Source organism: Aulostomus chinensis, chromosome 4 (genome assembly GCF_037954235.1).
Source record: "Aulostomus chinensis isolate RoL2024-O1b breed Wild chromosome 4, RoL_Achi_v1.0, whole genome shotgun sequence".
Lineage (NCBI taxonomy): Eukaryota > Metazoa > Chordata > Actinopteri > Syngnathiformes > Aulostomidae > Aulostomus > Aulostomus chinensis.
In genome coordinates, this window is record NC_141323.1 from 5,993,393 (window position 1) to 6,013,328 (window position 19,936).

Consider the following 19,936-nt stretch of genomic DNA (forward strand, 5'->3'; position numbering starts at 1 on the left):
TGTGCGACTGAAAGGCTGAGAACGCTTTATGGAGAGAGTATCGCCCCAAGTATTTGAAGTAGTAGTACATGTTCTATGTGATATTTGTGTATTCCAGCACTTTGATGCTCGACCCAACGACCCGAGGGGCAGATCCAAGTGGTCCCATCGTGTTGCTTTGATAGCAAATAGGAAAGTAAATAATTTTTGCTAGGTTTTGCCACATTTTCAAGAAGTTCAAATCTGTCAATGCAGAGAAACTGATGGGTGGAATGCAGCTGCTCGGGGTTCGTCTGAAGGTGTTCCTTTTTTCCAGGTAATACTGGTGACTGTTCAAGCAGACCAGACATCCTGCAGCCTGTAAGCTGAGCTGCTTCTGCTCCAGACAGGTTGTGGTGATTGGACGGTGGGCAGGCCTGCTCGGGAGCTGCCGTCATCCCATCAGACGTGCTGGGGATGCTGCTGACTCAACTGGCTGATCCCCCTCCGCGCTGCTCCTCCTGCTGCTGCTGCTGCTCCTCCCGCTGCTGCTCCTCCTGCTGCTGGACTGCGATCTCTCCGGATACATCAGGTACATGTAGGCTGGTACATTCACATGGTACCTGGATCAGTAGATAGGCTTCAGTTCCATGCTGGGGCGCGATTCTCTATAGCAGGTTTTGTTCTACTGCCCCCTTCTTTGTCCATCCTTGGTTTCAGTGGGTGGGTTTGCAGTCGGGGTTCAGATGCGGAATAGAAGCTGGTGTGGGTCTAGTGTGAACACCTGAACGCTGTGCTGACGTGTGTTTGTACATGTTGAACCGCTCAGGCAGACGCTGAGGATCCAGGCTGAGATGAGATAAGCGTCCTCTGTCTCCGCCGAGCTGCTGCAGCGCCGCACACGCACGCACGGGAGACGTGAGCACCTTGTAGACGAAAACACCGGAATAAAGGGATTTACACTTTCTTTACATTTTTTATTTTTTTTTTTGTGGCCGAGGAAGGTTTGGCTTCATCCCGCACCTCGCTGACGGCGCTGATGCTGCTCTCCAGAGGTGATGTGAGCTGAACCAGCGGGGAAGCCGCAGAGGAGCTGTCCGTCTGTCGAGGTGCTGATGCGGCTGTGACAGAAGCGAGCATGGCTGCCGGGAAGTTGCTGCTCTACGCCGGTCTCTCTCTGTCTCTCTGCGCCCTGGGCATGCTGGCTGTGGCGATGTGCTCCGATCACTGGTACGAGACCGACGCCAGGAGGTACAGGGAGCGGTGCCGAAGCTTCTCCAGCCGCCGCAAGGACCCGGGCTTCATCTACATCCCTAACAACAGCCTTCCGCTGCGGGCCAGCCGGAGCAGCCTGCCCCGCTGGGAGGAGAAGCTGCTGCTGGCCCGGAACCGGCGGCAGCTGTTCGCCATGAGCGCCGCGGACGAGTGCAGCAGGCAGTACAACTCGACCAACATGGGGCTGTGGAGGAAATGCCACCGGCTGGGTTTCGACCAAGAAATCGAAGACCTAATTCGAAAAGGTAACGTTGATAAAAGCCAGTCAGAGAGCTGCAGAGGTTGAAGTTCGGCGGAGCCTGACGGCGATGCGCGCTGACATTTATCACATGAATCAATTAGTGCTGATTGTTCATTTGGCCAAAGGGCAAACAAGGGCATCCGGCTATTTTCTTGCTATTATGGAGGCATGCCTGTCCTGAGGCATGCAGTGTGTGTGTGTGTGTGTGTGTGTGTGCGTGCGTGCGTGTGCCTGTGTGTGTGTGTGTGTGAGAGAGAGAGAGAGAGAGAGAGAGAGAGAGAGAATGAACGGCCTGTGGCTGCAGACAGCTTGTTGTCGAGTTATCTGGCAGAGGGGAGGGCGCATGTTAATTGCATTGTGTGCGTGTTGTCGCTCTTCTCAGCTCTGATAGTAGTTTAAACGGTGCTGCTTGACCTGGCCTCAACTGCAAATAATGACATAATCATTCCAGGGTGAACTGGCCTGCCAGCTCCAGCCCTGGAGGGAGGCAGGACGAGGTGGGGGGTGCACTCTTCATCGAGGGCTCAGAGCCTCTGTGGGTCTGGGGGTCGTGTCTGATAGAGGGGGACACTGGTGGGCTCCTACAACCCCCCCTTGTCTGGTGGTGGAACATTGCTTGCTGTGTCGGTGCTAATGGTCCATATCTGCTGTGTGCTAATTTGGTGCTACTGGGTTACTGAGGACAGATGTTGGTCCCAACTTTGAACAGATGTTCAATTCGGTTAATGAAAATCAGGCGGACATCAACACCGAGGGTTCGTCTGCTGTCAAACTCCAAGGTTGCACTAAAAACCCACAATTTCAACCTGAGAAAACTCCCGAGCTCCCAGTTATGTGGATAATAACATCATGACTTCTGCAAGATGAAACTTAAAAGTACCAAATACCAACTTCAGCTGTCTTTAGCATCACGAGTCAGACTGCCGGAGCTTTTACAGCACGGCGACCTTTGGCCACCTGAGGTTGCAGCGTTCGTTTAACCAAATATGGAACCCACCTGTTAGATGGTTGGAGGCAGAGAGCAGCGGTCTAAATAATTCAGTTTGTACACAGCAGCTGCAGGGCCAGGCTCAGAGGGCCCCTAGCATTGAGCCGCTTTGACAACTTTGGCTTTGGGTGTTTTGACGGTTTAGTTACTGCTGACCAACAGGGAACGTTACTTGGTTACAGATGTGAACGTTTCCTCGCTGTGATGATGTTGAGGTTGTGTTTGCTGACAACTCCAAACCCATGAGGGTGTTTGACATCCAGCATGGCAGGGAAGGCAGATCAGCTGTAGCGCCACCTGGTGGCAACTGGAAATAGCACGTTTGTGCACACTTTTTGAGTGCTCAACCTCATGGGTCCATCACCTCAAGTTTGGTGAGAAACTCTAACAGAACTTGGTGATGGGTCACTGTGAGTTTTTGGTGTTGCCATGTGAGACGGCCAAATTCGACATTTCGCCATAGAACAGGAAACTGTTGTAACTGGAGTCCATGTGGTCACATGCTCTTCCAGACTCCACAAGCTGAACTGAGCTCTGTCACAGCGCCATCTAGTAAACGCTAGGTTAAATCTAAATCACACTGTGTTGTCGGCAGCAGCACAACATAGCATGAGTGTGTGTTTCTTTTTGCAGTACAGAACACACGCAGCAGCGAGCGTGGGGGTGGGAGGGGCCCTCATCGTGGATCATCCTGGTGTGAAAGTGCCAGATCTGCAATTCTGAGTTCTTTGAGAGTTACGGGGATCTTTGGCTGATGATCGAACAAAACCTGCATTCTTCTTTGTCTTATTTCAAATCTCCATCTCAGGTGTTATTTTTATTTAAAGTCGGTGAGACAAGTCAGAATAAGGGATTTTCAAACAGAGCAACGTTCTCTTTCTGACCCCGCCGTTGTTTTGCGACCTCTGATTTGTGGACCCCAGTGGTTTAATCAGGTACCTGAAACATGAGCCATGAATATCAACCAGTAACACCTGCAGTCGGTTTGAGAGGCGGTTGGAAGGAATGTGAGTCCAAATACATCACAATGAGGTTCATCGATTCCTGATAAGGAGGCCATTCATTAATCATATTATTAAGTACAGCAATTTAATGGGTTCAAACACCTTTTAAATTCACGCTGTCGTAAAAACGCCACGCCAACAATGGTAACTCCTGCTGGGGAGGATGCAGTGTTGGTGACGAGCAGGAGATGAGCATCAGTAAAACCCAGATACACACTCCCATCTATGTCTCTGCCGCTGCTAATGCTACGACAGGAAGGCTGAGGTTTCTGATGGAGGATACTGGTCTGAGTCCAAGCTGGAAGAGGTGTGTGTGTGTGTGTGTGTGTGTGTGTGTGTGTGTGTGTGTGTGTGTGTGTGTGTGTGTGTGTGTGTGTGTGTGTGTGTGTGTGTGTGTGTGTGTGACTGCTGCAGCTGTGGCCTCCTTTGAGGATGCCTCACTGGCCTTGATGGCCCACCATCTGCAGTAATGGCCAGCCCACAGCCATGAATGCCTCCATAGAGGGTGTTTTCTATCGGAGCCCTCAGCTCCATCAGCACAGAGGCTATGGCGTGATTTGTCATCAGGATGCGCGTGACAGGAGCTCCCACTGAAGTGTCAATAAGCACCGAGATGAACATGTCACCTGTACTGGTAGGGACCCCGGTCCAGTCGCAGCTGCCGCGTCGCAGCACACTGGCACGCCACCACCAACCATTAAGATACAGTTACTGCACTTGTCGAGCTCGCATGACTCATACTTGTACTACCACTACTACTGCCATTGCTCCTGGTTTTGTTACCACTGTACTACCACTGCCTCAGCTCTTTTTTAAGATTCTACTTCAACTATCACTGCTGCTCTTAATGCAATATTTATGGTAGACAACTACTCAAAAGTTCAGGGCTGCTGCAACTACTGCTGCTTCTGCCTCCATTGCAACCCCTGCTACTACTACTACTACTACTACTACTACTACTACTATTACTACTACGACTACCACAGCCATTACTTTTACTGCCATAGCCACTGACAATGCGAATGCAACTTGAATTTTCACTGCTATTATTCATGCTTGTGTCGATGCTGCTGCTGCTACTACTGCTACTACTGCTACTACTGCTACTACTACTACTGCGACTACTGCTGCTACTACTTTAATTTTAACCTCTACCACTACTGCTACTTTTACTTCCACTCTCTACTAATGCCAGTGCTACGTCAGTTTCCTCTGCTTCTTTAAGTGTTTCTGTTTATGACACTACTACTTCTGTTGCCAGTACTGTAAAGTACTACTTCTATAGCCCATTGCTGTTGGCCTCATGGCCCCTGTGGGGGTTTTTCTCAAAAATTGGAGTTTTTCAAATTCCTTTTTGCTAGACGTGAACTAATGTTCTTGCTACTTCTACTGACACATCTACTGCTGGAAACGGAACTTCTGCCATACTGCAGGTGGTACTAGAGCTACTGCATCACTACTCGGGTGTCTCTTTGGTTCTATAACCACCAATAATACTGTTACTTCAACTTTACACTTTCTTTACATTGTATGTGATCATTACTACTTCAAATTTATACGATATAAAGCAGAAGGTGGTAGTTTTGCAGACAGCGTGGTGGGTCAGTCGCTCCCTCTTCATGCTCTTTCACGTTTACTTCATTTTCATATCCAAAGGCAAATTCCATGCCGACCTGCTGGGGCATATCTGTGTGTGTGTCCTCAAACAGACCCCAGTGAGTCATTTCCTGTCTATTTAAATAAGATCATCCTGTTTTCACATAAATAAACATTATACTTGTATGTCAGGAATGAATCATTGTGTGCAAATAGATTCACTTTCATATTTAACCATTGTGAATCTCTCATGCTCATCCATCTCTCTGGCATGTGATGCTTCATCCGTCAGCGTCTGGCCGGATGCATTCGTCTCCTCGTCTCCGAGGCATCTTCCATAACCTCAAGATGCATCATTATGTAGATTTATGGAGACAGGAGGGTGAGGGAGAGAGGCCGCGCTGCGGGGTCGACGCAAAGCTCTCCACTTTCAGAGGTTTGCAGGTCACAGTAGAAGTGTGACAGCGTGTGTTGGAGTGGACCGGAATGATCAACCCAAACAGGTTTAGACCTTCTGCCTCATCCCATATTCAGATCCAAACCAGTCGTGAATTAATCCTGTTCAGTGTTGTAAACACATCAGCGCGACTCGCATGTTCATTTGATGTCGTGCGCATATCTCGATCCAATATTTTGGACTTCACTTAGCATTTAGTCATGGAATTCTACATGTGAAAGACGTAATTACAGAAATACGTCCTCGGCACAAGCAGGTGGGTCTGGGGGTCGATGTCCTGCCGGGCTAGGAGGTCAAACTCTATGAGAGAGACTGAAAACACATGGTTGGCTGGGCTCTTGTCCTGGGCCTCGCTGACATCAGGTAAACTGTAGTGTAACGTCAGCTCTGTGCTCCTGGGTCCAGTACGGTCGGCGCTCCAATCAATGACACCATCAGTTAAAGCAAAAAAGTGCATTTGAGTCCATCCAGTGACAAACGTGAGACGGGTTTGGTTCCGTCAGCAGCAGCAGCAGCAGCAGCAGCAGCAGCAGCAGCAGCAGCCTCCTCCACCCCTCATTCATTCTATCGTGTCCACAGAAGTAGAGAGCACATGCAACAATACTGCAAGAAACCAGTGTGATGCCAAATATTCCTGCTAATGTGACTTGTTAACTAAAACACTGATAGTTTAGTTTTTAAACCGAGCTAAAATAATTAAAGGCCAACTTCAGTATGAATGCTTGTAGTCTATTTAATTATAAAGCTCCCCCCCCCCCCCCACACACACACACACATAATGTTATTTATCCTTGTGGTTATTCTGGTGTAACCAAACACTCCGTGTCCTCATTGCTGCTGAACTTTATCTGTATTTTACAGAGTTCTGTTTTGTTACTGTGCTGCCAACCCTGGGACCCGGAACATTCCACTGAGGCTCTTTCTTCATGTGAAACTGTACTGTCATTTGTTTGTTATTTTCTTTTCAAGTTTAGACCTCTCCGTTCCCCTCCTAGTGGTGCAGCTTGATTCCAGGCCCAGTTGTTATCTAATCTCTTATCAAGTCTCACATCGTGGTTGAGTTTTGTTTTTTACAAGCCCCACCCATCTCCCAGGACCTGTGCTGCCAGGACCTGTGCTGCCAGGACCTGTGCTGCCAGGACCTGTGCTGCCAGGTCCGGTGACATCGTACAGTTGACATGAAGAGCAGTCGATAACGCCAAGAAGTCTGTACAGAATGTTTGGTTGTGACATGATAACTTTCCTCAAAACAAGATAATTCTAATCTTGTAACACGATTTTTTTAACATTTCCCATCTGGCAACACTGTAGGATTTATTGCAGTCCTCACACTATTATTTTATCACTGCCCGAGGGCACGGTGCATGAGGTGATGGGCGCGTGGAGCGCTTGAGGTGCTGAATCACGGAGCAGTTGCCTTTATTAACTGGCGCTCTGCACCCATAACTTTGGGGTTATGAGATGCTAAAATCAGAAATTGGTGCATGTCGATAAAGTGTGCAAAGCCTTGCAGAAGAAATGCTACAGTTGTGGAGCCCGCCATGGCTAACACAGTCGGCTAGCCACCGACTGGACTCGCCTTGCCGGTGACCTCATGCATCAATGTGCAACCTGCAAGAGAGAAGCATGAAAACTAAGCTGTCACCAAGGACGGGAACTAAACACACGTGCAGCTAACGTGCTTGATACAAGGGATGATGAACGGTTTAGTGAAGATCCTCCAAGGAAACGCGAGGCAGAAATGTGTGATACTGCACACACTCAGAGGAGTTGATTAGACCTACATTTAATAGTGGTGGGGGTGAGGGCTCTTCATCTTGTACCATCTGTTGTCCCTCCGTGCTGGAAAGAACCTTTCAGGTCTTGATCAAGACATCCATAGTCCAAGCAGAGAGAGAAGGGAGATTGGATTACCTCTCTCCCCAGAGACCCAGTGTCACCAGGCTAAATTAGACCCTACAGGAGGCTAAAGGTGCCTCTTAGCTTCCCTGCCAATGTGCCTGCTGGTGAAGCTGCTCATCGAGCAGTCACGCGTCAAAGGACCTTTTTCAGTTGCAGTGGAAGATAATTTGCATCTAAAGACATGAAATGAAGAGTAACTTTTTGTCTGGCTTATGAAGCTGCACTGATTAGTAACTGTCTATTTGCAATTGTTCATGTAAAATGAGTAATTAGGGCCTGAGCCTGAAGTACCTTCAGGCTCAGGCCCTATTATGTTTGCTCGGCAGAGCAACACATTAGCAGCACTAAAAACACGACAAACACACACCAAACAGTGTCCCAGCCCCCCCCCCCCCAACACCCATGAGGCAGCTCGTTTCACTTTGCAGTTTTTCAGAATTACATATAGTTCCCTGACATCTGTACAGTCAAATCACCAAGAATTAATTTGAAATCATGTGATCAGGCCGAGCAGAAGTCATCGGCACCTGAGATCGGATCACGTTTGGTCATTTAAATCGGAGGTGAGAAGGTTGGCTGCGATGGGTTGTTTATGTCAAGGAAACTGTAAATCTCTGTAAAATGATTTTTACAGCAGAGTCAAATGTATTAGACTCAGTGAACTGGTTGTCTGCAAGGAAGAAAAACACATTTATAACATTTATTGCTCTTCTGCTACTGCAACCATAACAGTGGCTGAGTAACTGCTACAGCGCTCGCTCCCCGCGCTAGCAGCCTGTACATCACGCAACAGCAGCTTTTATGATTTGATTAAGCACATGGCAAACCAGCGGGTTTACATACTTGCTGATTATTTCCAAAATTATTGCGATCATTTCTTTCATTATCTCTCTGAATTCAAAGCATTTCCAATTTTTTTCCCCTTCCTTTTACTCACAGTGGGTGGATTTTTCACTGCAATTTGATCCCCACACGTCTGTTGAAAAGAAGCAGTAATCGCCAGGAGAAGAGAACAATGTCATTATAGTTTATCACGACCACGGCACAAATTCTAACAAAACACAGCTAAATTATATCAATGGGAACATTTTTCTACAGCTTGACATGTCACCATTACTGGAAATATGCACATAAACACACTGAAATGTTTTCATTTTTACAACCTCTATAATTCCGGAACTATTTGCTGGTGTTTGCAGACGTGGTGACGGTGTAAGTGTGATTTCCTCTGAAGGGGACATGTCACTCTGATCCACTGGTGGGTTGTAGCATTCAGAGGGTGACTTGACCCCAAAAAACAAAGTATTTTGCCTTTCAAGTCCTCACAAATCAGTGTTTTGAGCTCATGAGGACACATTCCTTCACTCCTGCGTTACCTAATGACACAAGAATACAGAAAGATCCAGCCACATTTATTTAGCTTGAAGCTAATGCAGACTGACAGCTAACAAGAGCAAAAGTGTCCAAAAATATCTGTTATTGTTTGTTCTTAGCTCGGCTCTGAGTGTTGGTCGTTCCTGAGAGTACAGCTGGATAAGGAAGCCTTGCGTTGTACAGGATGATACATTTGAGAATCTGGAAAGGGAAGGTTTAGGACAGTTTTCCTGCTGTTAGCCGTCAGCCTCCATTAGCTTCAAGCTAAATATACATGGCTGTCTCTGTCTGTATTCTTGAGTCACAAACAAGTAATGCAGGAGGGAAAGAGGTGTTTAATAGACACCTTTTCGTGAGCGCTTGAAATGCAAACTAGACCTTTTAGGTGAAGTATCACATGAAGGAAAAGAGGGAGTTAAAAGTCTCTGCTTTGAAAATCTCCCTTGAAGCTGGTCTGTAAATCATGCTCACTGTAAATTAGCACAGCGCATTAGAGAGGGAGTCATGCATGAGGTTGTATAGTAAATGGGATAAAATATAGTTCAGTGCATAGTTTTGCAGCGAGGTGATGGGGTTACGTGTGTGTGAGACGGTTTGCTCTGGCTGGTAAACTCAGGGGTTCTCTCATCTTCCTGGAAACAGTTAAATTATTCAGGTTCATGTGGGAACACTCCTAGCTCATTAGTGCCAGTGTAGTCTGCAGCCAGCCAGGCCGAGCAGACTGACTGCCTGTTAGCGGCTGCACCCCGAGACTCATGAAATACACACAGTATTTTCACAAGGCTTCCGTGATGCCATCCAACTAGGTACGGGTGGAAAATATTCAAATTAAAATTGCATGAGGTTTCTTTAGGCAGAGTTATTCAAAGTGCACTTGACTATCAGAAATGCTATTCGCTAACGGTTGGGATCTTGTGCGCTACCTGGATTGCAATCCTAACACTACCCAGCCACTGTCTTTCATTCTAACAAGCTCCTTCAAAGCAGCTCAGCGGGATCCGAGGGTGTAATACATCATTCATTAACTGATAACTTTATGATTGACTGATGAAATACGATTTGACAAAAGCAACTCGCTGCCAGCTTTAGGCAACTTCTCAGTTCGGGACGACTTTGATGTCTTTTTAATAATGATTGTGATGCAGTCGATGTTTTTGCCTCTCAGTCTTGCTGTGTTACGCTGGAGTGTCATCACATCAAAATTGTCTTCAAATATGTTGATACTGAAATGAGACCAGGGTGGCGAAGGCTGGATGATTGTAGCAGAGGATCCACGGACCGCCTCTCTGCTGAGTCTCTGGTCCGGCGAGTGCTGGGCTGCAGCTGCAGGCTAATAAATCTGGTTGTAGTGACAGGAAATGGCATTTATTTCATTACTGTCGTGCTCCAAGTAAAGTGCTGATATTTCTTGTGTTTTCATACGTGTAGATGTCGTTATACTCCTGAATTAATTCATTTAGAACTGGAATAATTGGGTTTCTGTTAATAATGTGATCGAGGTTTCTCTGGTAAAGCTTTCATACGATATGCAGGAACTGTTCTCTTCTACTGGCCGTTGCTTCGGTCCTCTAGGGTTCAAAAGGACATCAAAATCCGTCTATCTATCCGTTATTCATGATCCTAAGGGAGTGAAATCTTTGGTCTGTGGTTTTCCTCTCCTCCTTGCAACTTAATACTTTTAGACGTGCGGAATCTTGTAAATCTCAACATTGTTCTTTTAGTCTCCTGGTGCTTCAGTAAAGTCCAGTTGATTTTTCATCTCGACCTTTTGAAAGGAAAATTCAAAGGCGAGCATTCGATGACAGCAGCTTATACAACGTGTTAATCCTTCCCTGTTCTGACTTTGGGCTCCGGCTGGCCGGAGCATTCATCACCGAGTCAGTCTGACTCCTGTAACCACAGGCGGAGTAGATGGAGAGAGGAAGAGAGCGATGTGGAGGAGGAGGCATGATGTGGTTTGTTTCCCCAAAGCCACTCAGCAAACAGGCGCTCGATGACCTCATGGTGTAGAGTGGAGCGCTCGCACCCACAGACCAGCAACGGAAACGCTAGTGCACACTGCTCCAAATAGATGGCGGCGGCCTGAGGACTACCACCACGGAGCTGACACACACACACACACACACACACACACACACACACACACACACACACAAAAACTTTCCTACCTGCACAAATTCAAATGCTTTATCAAACATGAATAATGAATGATCCACTCAATGAGCATCTCTGATTCTATCGATGAGACAATGGGCCTGCACGCAGATGTATGAGGAGGAGGATGGAGAGTAGGAATGCTCGCGCTACGCCTGCTCGGATGAAACATGACCCAGATCAGTGTGATGGAGCTGCGTGAGCGATGAGGTAGACGAGGTAGTTTTCCACGGATCATCATCCTGAGTCTGGTACCTGCAACTTCAGTTATTTTAATAATTCAAATAGCTTTACTTTACTTCCGATGACGAGTTTTGTTCTGACTGGCGTTCAGATTGTTAACCAGCGGCTGAGTGGAGGTATCACGACGGCTGGAGCTCCTCGCACCTGATTTACTGTCAGAGGATGTTTCAAAGAATCGGTTTCTCTGCTTTTATGTTGTCACAGCTGTTGTGCTCCTGACCCGTCTCGTGCTGCCGTGCCTCTTTTTCACACCTTTAGCAAAGATGCCACTAACCAGGACTAGCAAGGTGCGTTCCCTCGACCAGGTTAGCCGCCTCAGAGGGATGGTGAGTCTGCACCTCGTTCACTGGCACAGATTCAACTTTGGCATCTGGGTGAAACCCTAAAAAGGAGATTTGCGTTCCTCGTCCACGAACTCAACTTCCTTGTCCGCCATACTTGCTGCCCATCGGTGACGTAACTCCTCCCACCCCGCGCACACCGGCAGTCTCCATTAAAAAGGATGGGACGCTCTGATAACGGAGCAGATCAGCCAACCCTCTCTGTCAGTTCAGCGGTTCTCTGCGAGCTGCAACAATGGCTGCACACTTAATCTAAGCTAATTGTAAATTGCAGTATGACCTGCTGCAAATTTCCTCTTGCAGGGATGAACAATATTTGTTGAGGGTTAATTGTGTGTGAAAATACCATTTTAGATTAAATATTGTGCAGCAGCTACGTCCCGCCCACACATCATCCTCTACACACGCCGGGAAAACATCTGTATTTGATACATCATTATTGTTTTAATGGGATTTTCAGTGGAAATGAGGAAGATATAAAAATTCCCTTTCCCCAAATTATCTCAATCAAAGTATCAGTTAAAATTATTGCAATTAAATATTTTTTTCCGAATCTGGCAGGTCGAACAACGCATTCATAGCGCCAGACATGCAAAAGGGTGTCAGCCAGCAAAAGATAGTTGGACATCTTTTTGATACGACAGAGATGGAAGACGACATGGCCGGACATAAGAGACATTTCCAAATATGCCACTTGGCGTAGTCGAAGATATTAATGACTGCCGCTCATTGGTAGAAAATCTGAGTTGTTCTGCGTGTGTTGGAATGTGCAAAAGGTTCTATTTTAATAACCCTGGTCCACAGAAATGTCATGCAAGCCATTGGTGGTGACACAGCATGTACTCATCCACACACACACACACACACACACACACACACACACACACACACACACACACACACACACACACACACACACACACCTCCCCTTTGGCCAAGAGTGACCTCACTCAGCTGTTTTTACCCACAATGCTCGGTAATGTCACAGAAGTGTCACATCTCCATGGAGGCAAAGGTGTCCTGGACTTGCCAGTCACTCATGTTTCTCTGGCTGTCCAGTGGTGGATGACCTTTGACCTCTTCCCAGTGGATGCGCTGCAGTTTTGAACTGGTCTTTAAGTGATGAATTGTGGTCGAACGCTCAGACGGTTCATAAGCCTCAGAAATTTCTTTGATAGACAGAAAAACGGTGAACAGGCGCACCTTCCTCAGTGACAGGAATTCAACCAATCAGTGTCATCTCCTGAGATGACACTGATTGGTTGAATTCCTGTCACTTCCCAAACACACCCGGGATTCATTCAAGACCAACAACAACCTTTTTGTGCCAGGCACAGGACTTTGCACCCATTATTCATGCTTTTGCTCGTGTGAACCATCTGGCTGTGCGAAGACGGCGATGCTACTCACTTTGGATCACTAAATCAGGGCCCTTGAATCAAGCTTCGACTGTGTTCAGGTGGGAAAACCTCTCTCTCTGAGGTGACTCCTCAGGTGAGTGACGGCGCCCCCCAGGGGAGATCGCCTCATCGCTGCGTGCCCTCAGCTTCTCTCTAAATGCGAGTTTGATAGCAGGATCAACCAATATAAGAGGCATGTTTTATTTCCCTGTATTTTTTGGGGTGAAATAAGAATAGAATTCTATTAACTTTGTCTGGTTTCCTCTTCAAATCAACATCAACTTTAGAAATTAAACTAAAACCAGGAAACATTTCAGCGTAACCACAGTGTTGCATTTTGCTGCTTAAATTTCCCAAGACATTTGCTGCAGGGACATTCCAGCACACATGGGAACAAAAGTCTGAAGGAACTCACTGAATACGGGAAAACCAGAGGAAAGGAACCCAAATTCACCGTCGGCGGTGTTTATTCATCCTGTTATCAGAGCACGGCTTTGGATGGAGGTCACAGCGACCCAGACGCCTCAGTAACATCTTGATTGCAGCCAAACTTTTTTGGTGAAGATAAATGTTGGTCTCAGCTGTTAAACAGATTATTTTTTCAGCTGCATTCGTTTCACTGTTTAAGTTCAAGTTTTTTGGGGTTTCTGAACTGGGAAGTGTGTGTGTGTGTGTGTGTGTGTGTGTGTGTGTGTGTGTGTGTGTGTGTGTGTCATTCACTGGCAACTTGCCCAGTGTGTACCTGCACATTTTGGTTATTGTCTGCTGAAGTCGGCCCCCTCCTGACCCTGGACAGGACGAGGTGCAGAGCTAATGAATGAATGTGTGACCTTTGAAGTGTTTGTGGTTGAAAGGTCAGCTGAGAGCCCTCAGTGGCTTCAGGACAGTGAGGAATCCCATGCAGTCAGAGGGCGAAGAGCAGCAAATAGCACAGACGCCGAGATCTCCTGAAGCGTTTGGGATGAAAACGATGTTTGATTTCACATCAGTGGACATCTCCACTCTCTCCAAGGCAGCTCTGTCTCCTGCAGCGCCTCCTCATCCAGCCCCGTTTCATCAACGGTTTATCAAGTCAAGAGAGCGCTACGGGCCTGGCGGGAGAGCCCCCATCAATCAGACCCTTATTCTCCCTGTCCAAAGACTCGCTGTCTGTGAGGAAGAGGAGCAGATGAAGGGAGCTCTGTGACCACAGCTGCCTCCTGCACAACGCAGGCCTTTTTACCGCTCTGAACGCCTGGACAATCCTCCAATTGAGTCCCATAAAGGAGCCTTTATTGTGCACACAGTCGAGCATCCAGGCTCGGTGTTAAGTGAAAGGCGGTAGTTATCTTAGCTTTGAACTCTCCCTTCGCCCATAAAAATCATTGCACACTCAGTTCAAGCCAGAGGTCACCAATTTGCAGCCGCCGATTAAAACCGGAGGGACTGAACACGAGCAGCAGCATCATCTGCTTCCTAACAATAAACGCCCGGCTCATGCCCCGGTTTGCGTTGTCATGGTGACGTGCAATGGCTGTTTGACAGATGTTATTCAGTCAGATTGAGCTGACGGGTGAGCCAAGGCGAGGCGGTGTGTGTGTGTGCGTGTGTGTGTGTGTGTGGGGGGGGGTTCAGGATGAGTGTTTCTCTGTATGTCAGGAGGTTAGACAATAAAGCTTCTTGCTCTGGATGGTGAAAGTGAAGGAACAGCAAAGAATATTATTTGATTAACAGCTGAGGGTCTTGAGAAGAACCGTCTCTTCTACTTTTGTCACGAACAGAATCACATGATTCGTCAATAACGGTTCAAACCAAGGCCCCGTTTGCTCTTGATGTTCGTGTGACTAGTGGTTGTGTTAACCTTGAACCTGTCTGCATCAAATTAAAAGCCCAGAAAATTGTGGGTGTCGTGGAGAATTCTCCTGGTTCTGCCTTCACAGAGATCCTGGTAGTGTCTCTGTTCTTGGTGGTGCTTCTCTCAGACCTGGTCCAGTTCTAGTCCAGGACCTAGTGAGGGATTCAGGGGTGTTTCTGTGGACGGGGTCATCGCTGCCATGCTGTTATCAACTGTCTCATCATAGGAATGTTTCCTTTGCTTCATCACTGATGACTCACACATGGTACCGGTATCAGAGTCACTGGGAGAATATTCCTGGGCTCTCACTGGTCCAGAGAGTCCTGGATCAGGTACACACACCTGATGGTTGCTGAGCTGGCCTGGATTTGGTGGACCTCACCTCCTGACCTCAGGACTGAAGAGGTTAATTAATGCATGACCTGGTATTTGAATAGGAACCTTCAACATCATTAATTGAATCTATAACATGACATGCTGTTCGTACCTGAGCCCCCCCCCCCCCCCCATCATGCTGTGTACTGCACCCGTTTATATCTGAAGAAAACACGGCAGGAAGCACAGAAGGCACGGATGACAAACATATGAACCCAGCAAGCACGCACGCCAATAGTGGTGTCAGACTGGAGCGTCTCCTCTTTAGACTGTGGGACCTCCATCGACTGTAGATAAACATCTGAGCTACACCTCCTGTAGCACCAACCCATAACATAGAAAACTGTTTTCATACACTGTATAAATCTCTTTACCTTCCCTGCTGATAAATCGTATTCTGCTTGCATGACTCTATCGTTTCAAGTAGACAAATAGATTTAGTGCCTGTTTCTTGTGCAGAAATAGTGTGGCGGCCCTGTGTGGTTAAACCTGATTAAACCTGCATAAGGGCTTCATCTCATGCTCCTTAACAGCTCGTCTCCTCACATAATCGTCAAGCCCTCAATTTCTGCCATACCTCTCTCATCTCCTTTTACCTTCTAATTTGCGCTGAGTTCATAATTACAACATGCAGAATGACGGGAGATGAACGGAGGATGAGATGATACGGGTGTAGGTGGAGAATCTCATTTGACTCGAGTTAGTGGGGAAGCAGCCGGCAGCGCGATGGCGGAGGGTGTCAGAGATCCGTGAAAAACGGCAGATGTGTTCTGCTGCAACTGACTGAGAAGAAGTTGAGAGGTATTTTGAACAGCTGGGATTGTGCAGAACTCACTTTGAAGAGGCAACTCTTTATATACTGTATGTGCATTATGAAGTCCACGATGAAGTAAATGTTGAAATCACAGTTGTAGTGACAAATGAAACCATCTGTGTTTGGATTACTCATTACGTCCATTGAGCAATTTTTCCAGCCATTGACTACAAATCCTATGACAAAACACTGACTTTGCACAAACACTGCTCCCAATGCCGCTGCCTCTACTGCTGCCACTGCCACTACTGCTGCCACTGCCACTACTGCTGCCACTACCACTACTGCTCCCAATGCCACTGCCACTACTGCTGCCACTACCACTACTGCTCCCAATGCCACTGCCACTACTGCTGCAACTACCACTACTGCTCCCAATGCCACTGCCACTACTGCTGCCACTGCCACTACTGCTGCCACTACCACCACTGCTCCCAATGCCACTGCCACTACTGCTGTCACTACCACGACTGCTCCCAATGCCACTGCCACTACTGCTGCCACTACCACTACTGCTGCCACTACCACCACTGCTCCCAATGCCACTGCCACTACTGCCGCCACTAACACTAATGCTCCCAATGCCACTGCCACTACTGCTGCCACTACCACTACTGCTGCCACTACCACCACTGCTCCCAATGCCACTGCCACTACTGCCGCCACTAACACTACTGCTCCCAATGCCACTGCCACTAGTGCTGCCACTACCACTACTGCCCCCAATGCCACTGCCACTACTGCTCCCAATGCCACTGCCACTACTGCTGCCACTACCACTACTGCTCCCAATGCCACTGCCACTACTGCTGCCACTACCACTACTGCTGCCACTACCACCACTGCTCCCAATGCCACTGCCACTACTGCTGCCACTACCACCACTGCTCCCAATGCCACTACCACTACTGCTGCCACTACCACTACTGCTCCCAATGCCACTGCCACTACTGCTGCCACTACCACTACTGCTGCCACTACCACCACTGCTCCCAATGCCACTGCCACTACTGCTGCCACTACCACTACTGCTCCCAATGCCACTGCCACTACTGCTGCCACTACCACTACTGCTCCCAATGCCACTACCACTACTGCTGCCACTGCCACTACTGCTGCCACTACCACTACTGCTGCCACTATCACTACTGCTCCCAATGCCACTGCCACTAGTGCTGCCTCTACCACTACTGCCCCCAATGCCACTGCCACTACTGCTCCCAATGCCACTGCCACTACTGCTGCCACTACCACTACTGCTCCCAATGCCACTGCCACTACTGCTGCCACTACCACGACTGCTCCCAATGCCACTGCCACTACTGCTCCAACTCCCACTACTGCTCCCAATGCCACTACTGCTGCCACTACCACTACTGCTCCCAATGCCACTGCCACTACTGCTGCCACTACCACCACTGCTCCCAATGCCACTGCCACTACTGCTGCCACTACCACTACTGCTCCCAATGCCACTGCCACTACTGCTGCCACTACCACCACTGCTCCCAATGCCACTGCCACTACCACTACCGCTCCCACTACCACTACTGCTGCCACTACTGCTGCCACTACCACTACCGCTCCCACTACCACTACTGCTGCCACTGCCACTACCGCTACCACTGCCACTACTGCTCCCACTGCCACTACTGCTGCCACTACTGCCCACACTGATTTTAAAATTGTTTCCATACTGTTAAATTGTACCTCCAGATTATAGAGGAGATCTATTGATCATTTTTACAGTACAGAGTTTTTTGGAGCACTTGCTACGTCGTTGGTTTTAGCTCTCTTATATTTGTCACCACCTAAAGCAGACAAAATTTATGTTAAAATACTGAAACCATGAAGCAAAGGTTTCCGATCATCCCTTTAGGATGCAGCAAGGTTCCCTTATTTGCCTCTTCACTTTCCCTCCCCACAATCCTTTACATCCCTTTTTCTTCACTCTTTATCCAGAGAGCTGTTTGTTTGCATCTGACTTTAATAATGTACGCGGCACAGAGGTGTTGCAGTGGTCATTCATCTAGCGTCCATCATGCTGTGCTGCGTTCAACACCTGTCAATCATGTCAACTACTGAGGGGAATTGAGGTTCTTTAAAAATATCAGAGATCAAAACATTCATGAATCTAACAGAAGAAATAAAGAGGAAATGGTTGGTCCCGTACAGGACATATGTACTTGGCTCAATATACGGCACGTCCTGGCGAATACAGGACATCTGCCAGCCCTGAAGGCTCCAATAAAAGGGTAGCAGAGGGCGGGAGGAGCTGTTTTACAGAGGGAGTCATCTGACCTCTTGACCTGCGCCAGCGTGTACAGAGGGACGTATAGAGGAAGTCCAGTGACCTCAGTCTTCATCCCTCACGTCCATCTGTGCTGCTGGCTCTTGCACAGCTTCATGGCTCAGTTTAGGTATTTACTTCCAACTAGCTTAGCAACTGTGCAGGCTACTTCCCAAGTCCCCACACTCAGCATCTCTTCAAAATAAGAGCAGTGGCACGTAACATTAATACCACTATATTGAACATGTTTTCATATTTCTATAGTAAAAACAAATTCTGCTGCAATAATGCACTCCAGGTCCAATCATCCAGCCCCAACTACAAACTAGAAGAATCCCCTTGCTGCATTTTGCTCTCTGTTCCTTCACATATCAACACTTTCCAATAGCTTTACTGTGGGGATTTGTTTTAAAAACTGACCAGGACTACACACAGAAACCCTCCCCTGAAGTTGTTCTGTTGAGATGACATGATTCCAGCTGTTTCTATGCCTGTGAATTACTAATATTCAGTAATTTTTCTCATCAGAATGGATTTCAGCTTTATTCAGGCATCTTTTGAGATGGCTCTGGCACATACAGCTGTTTTTGAAAACATATTTCAAGCCTAACACTGCTCCAAAAGTCTGAATCTGTAACAGGAGCTATCTGAGGCAATCTGCAATCTGAGGGGAGACTTGCACGCTTGAGGGAGACCATTTATATTCAGGGTATATAATGTCCTAATGGCCTCAGTCTGCTCTGACATCGGCAGGAAACATAAACAGAATGGCGTGTCCACACAGGGCAGACACATTAGAGCAGGTCAGCTTGATTCATGCAGCCATGGAGATGCATTTAATAAGCAGCCCTGACATGCAGGGGAGGCTCCGCGAGACACTGAGATGGCTTTGACATTTGAATGACACAAATTCCTCTCTGAGTAATTGGCTGAGGCCTGAGATCGGTGTCAAGCTCCAGAAACCTGCCTGTCCTCACCACCAGGATCCTCTCAGCAGATACAGAAAACACATGTAGACACACACACACACACACACACACACACACGGAAAGGGCTGACAAGAAAACTATTCCTCAGCAGATAGTGCTGCTTTGTTTCTCTTATCATCTTCACTCAATTATTTGATTGTGAAATTGCTTTTGCTCTTTTTTTTCCTGCCTTCTTTTGCGGAGAATCCTTTGTTTATTCAGGCAATTATACACAGACAGACACAGACATGGCGTATCTCTTCAAACCGCTGCAATCTTGCAGTTTCATAAAGCCTAAACGGAGCAGACGTAGTTTTTGAACAACTTATAAAAGTGGTGGAGAAGAAGAGTTAGCGAAAAAAGACTGTGATGAATTTGAAACTTTACTTATGAGTGACAAACGCAAACCAGCGGCTGTACTAACAGGCTCTCCCCCACCTCTGCTCAGCAACACAAAGCTACTCTCTGCGTCGGTTTGTATCTCACACACACACACACACACACACACACACGCATATACACACAATTGCATGATGCCTGTGTCCGTGTCGGACTACGTCTGTAACCTGTTGGCGTTGTTGGGATGCGTTGCTGCAAGGAGGTGCAGCGCTGAGTTTGAGGGTCTGTTGCAAAAATGCCACTTAGGCTGAAGTTGTCGTTAAATGTTTACCTAAGGAGAATAAGATGCATGCGAAACCCATCTAAGGGTTCTCTGGGGCGTT

General features: G+C 47.5%; 1 protein-coding gene across 2 annotated transcripts in view; it reads left to right on the forward strand.

The window, feature by feature from the left end:
- Window positions 1-368: 368 nt before the first annotated feature.
- The window catches only part of tmem178bb (transmembrane protein 178Bb), a 111,231-nt gene continuing 91,663 nt past the window's right edge, over window positions 369-19,936 (forward strand). Inside the window, exons 1-2 of one of the 2 annotated variants that reach the window (XM_086201251.1) lie at window positions 369-550; window positions 788-1,478. In XM_086201251.1, the coding sequence (XP_086057377.1) occupies window positions 1,097-1,478 (382 nt within the window). In that variant the 5' untranslated portion in view covers window positions 369-550; window positions 788-1,096. The other variant, XM_086201250.1, reaches the window with a different exon arrangement.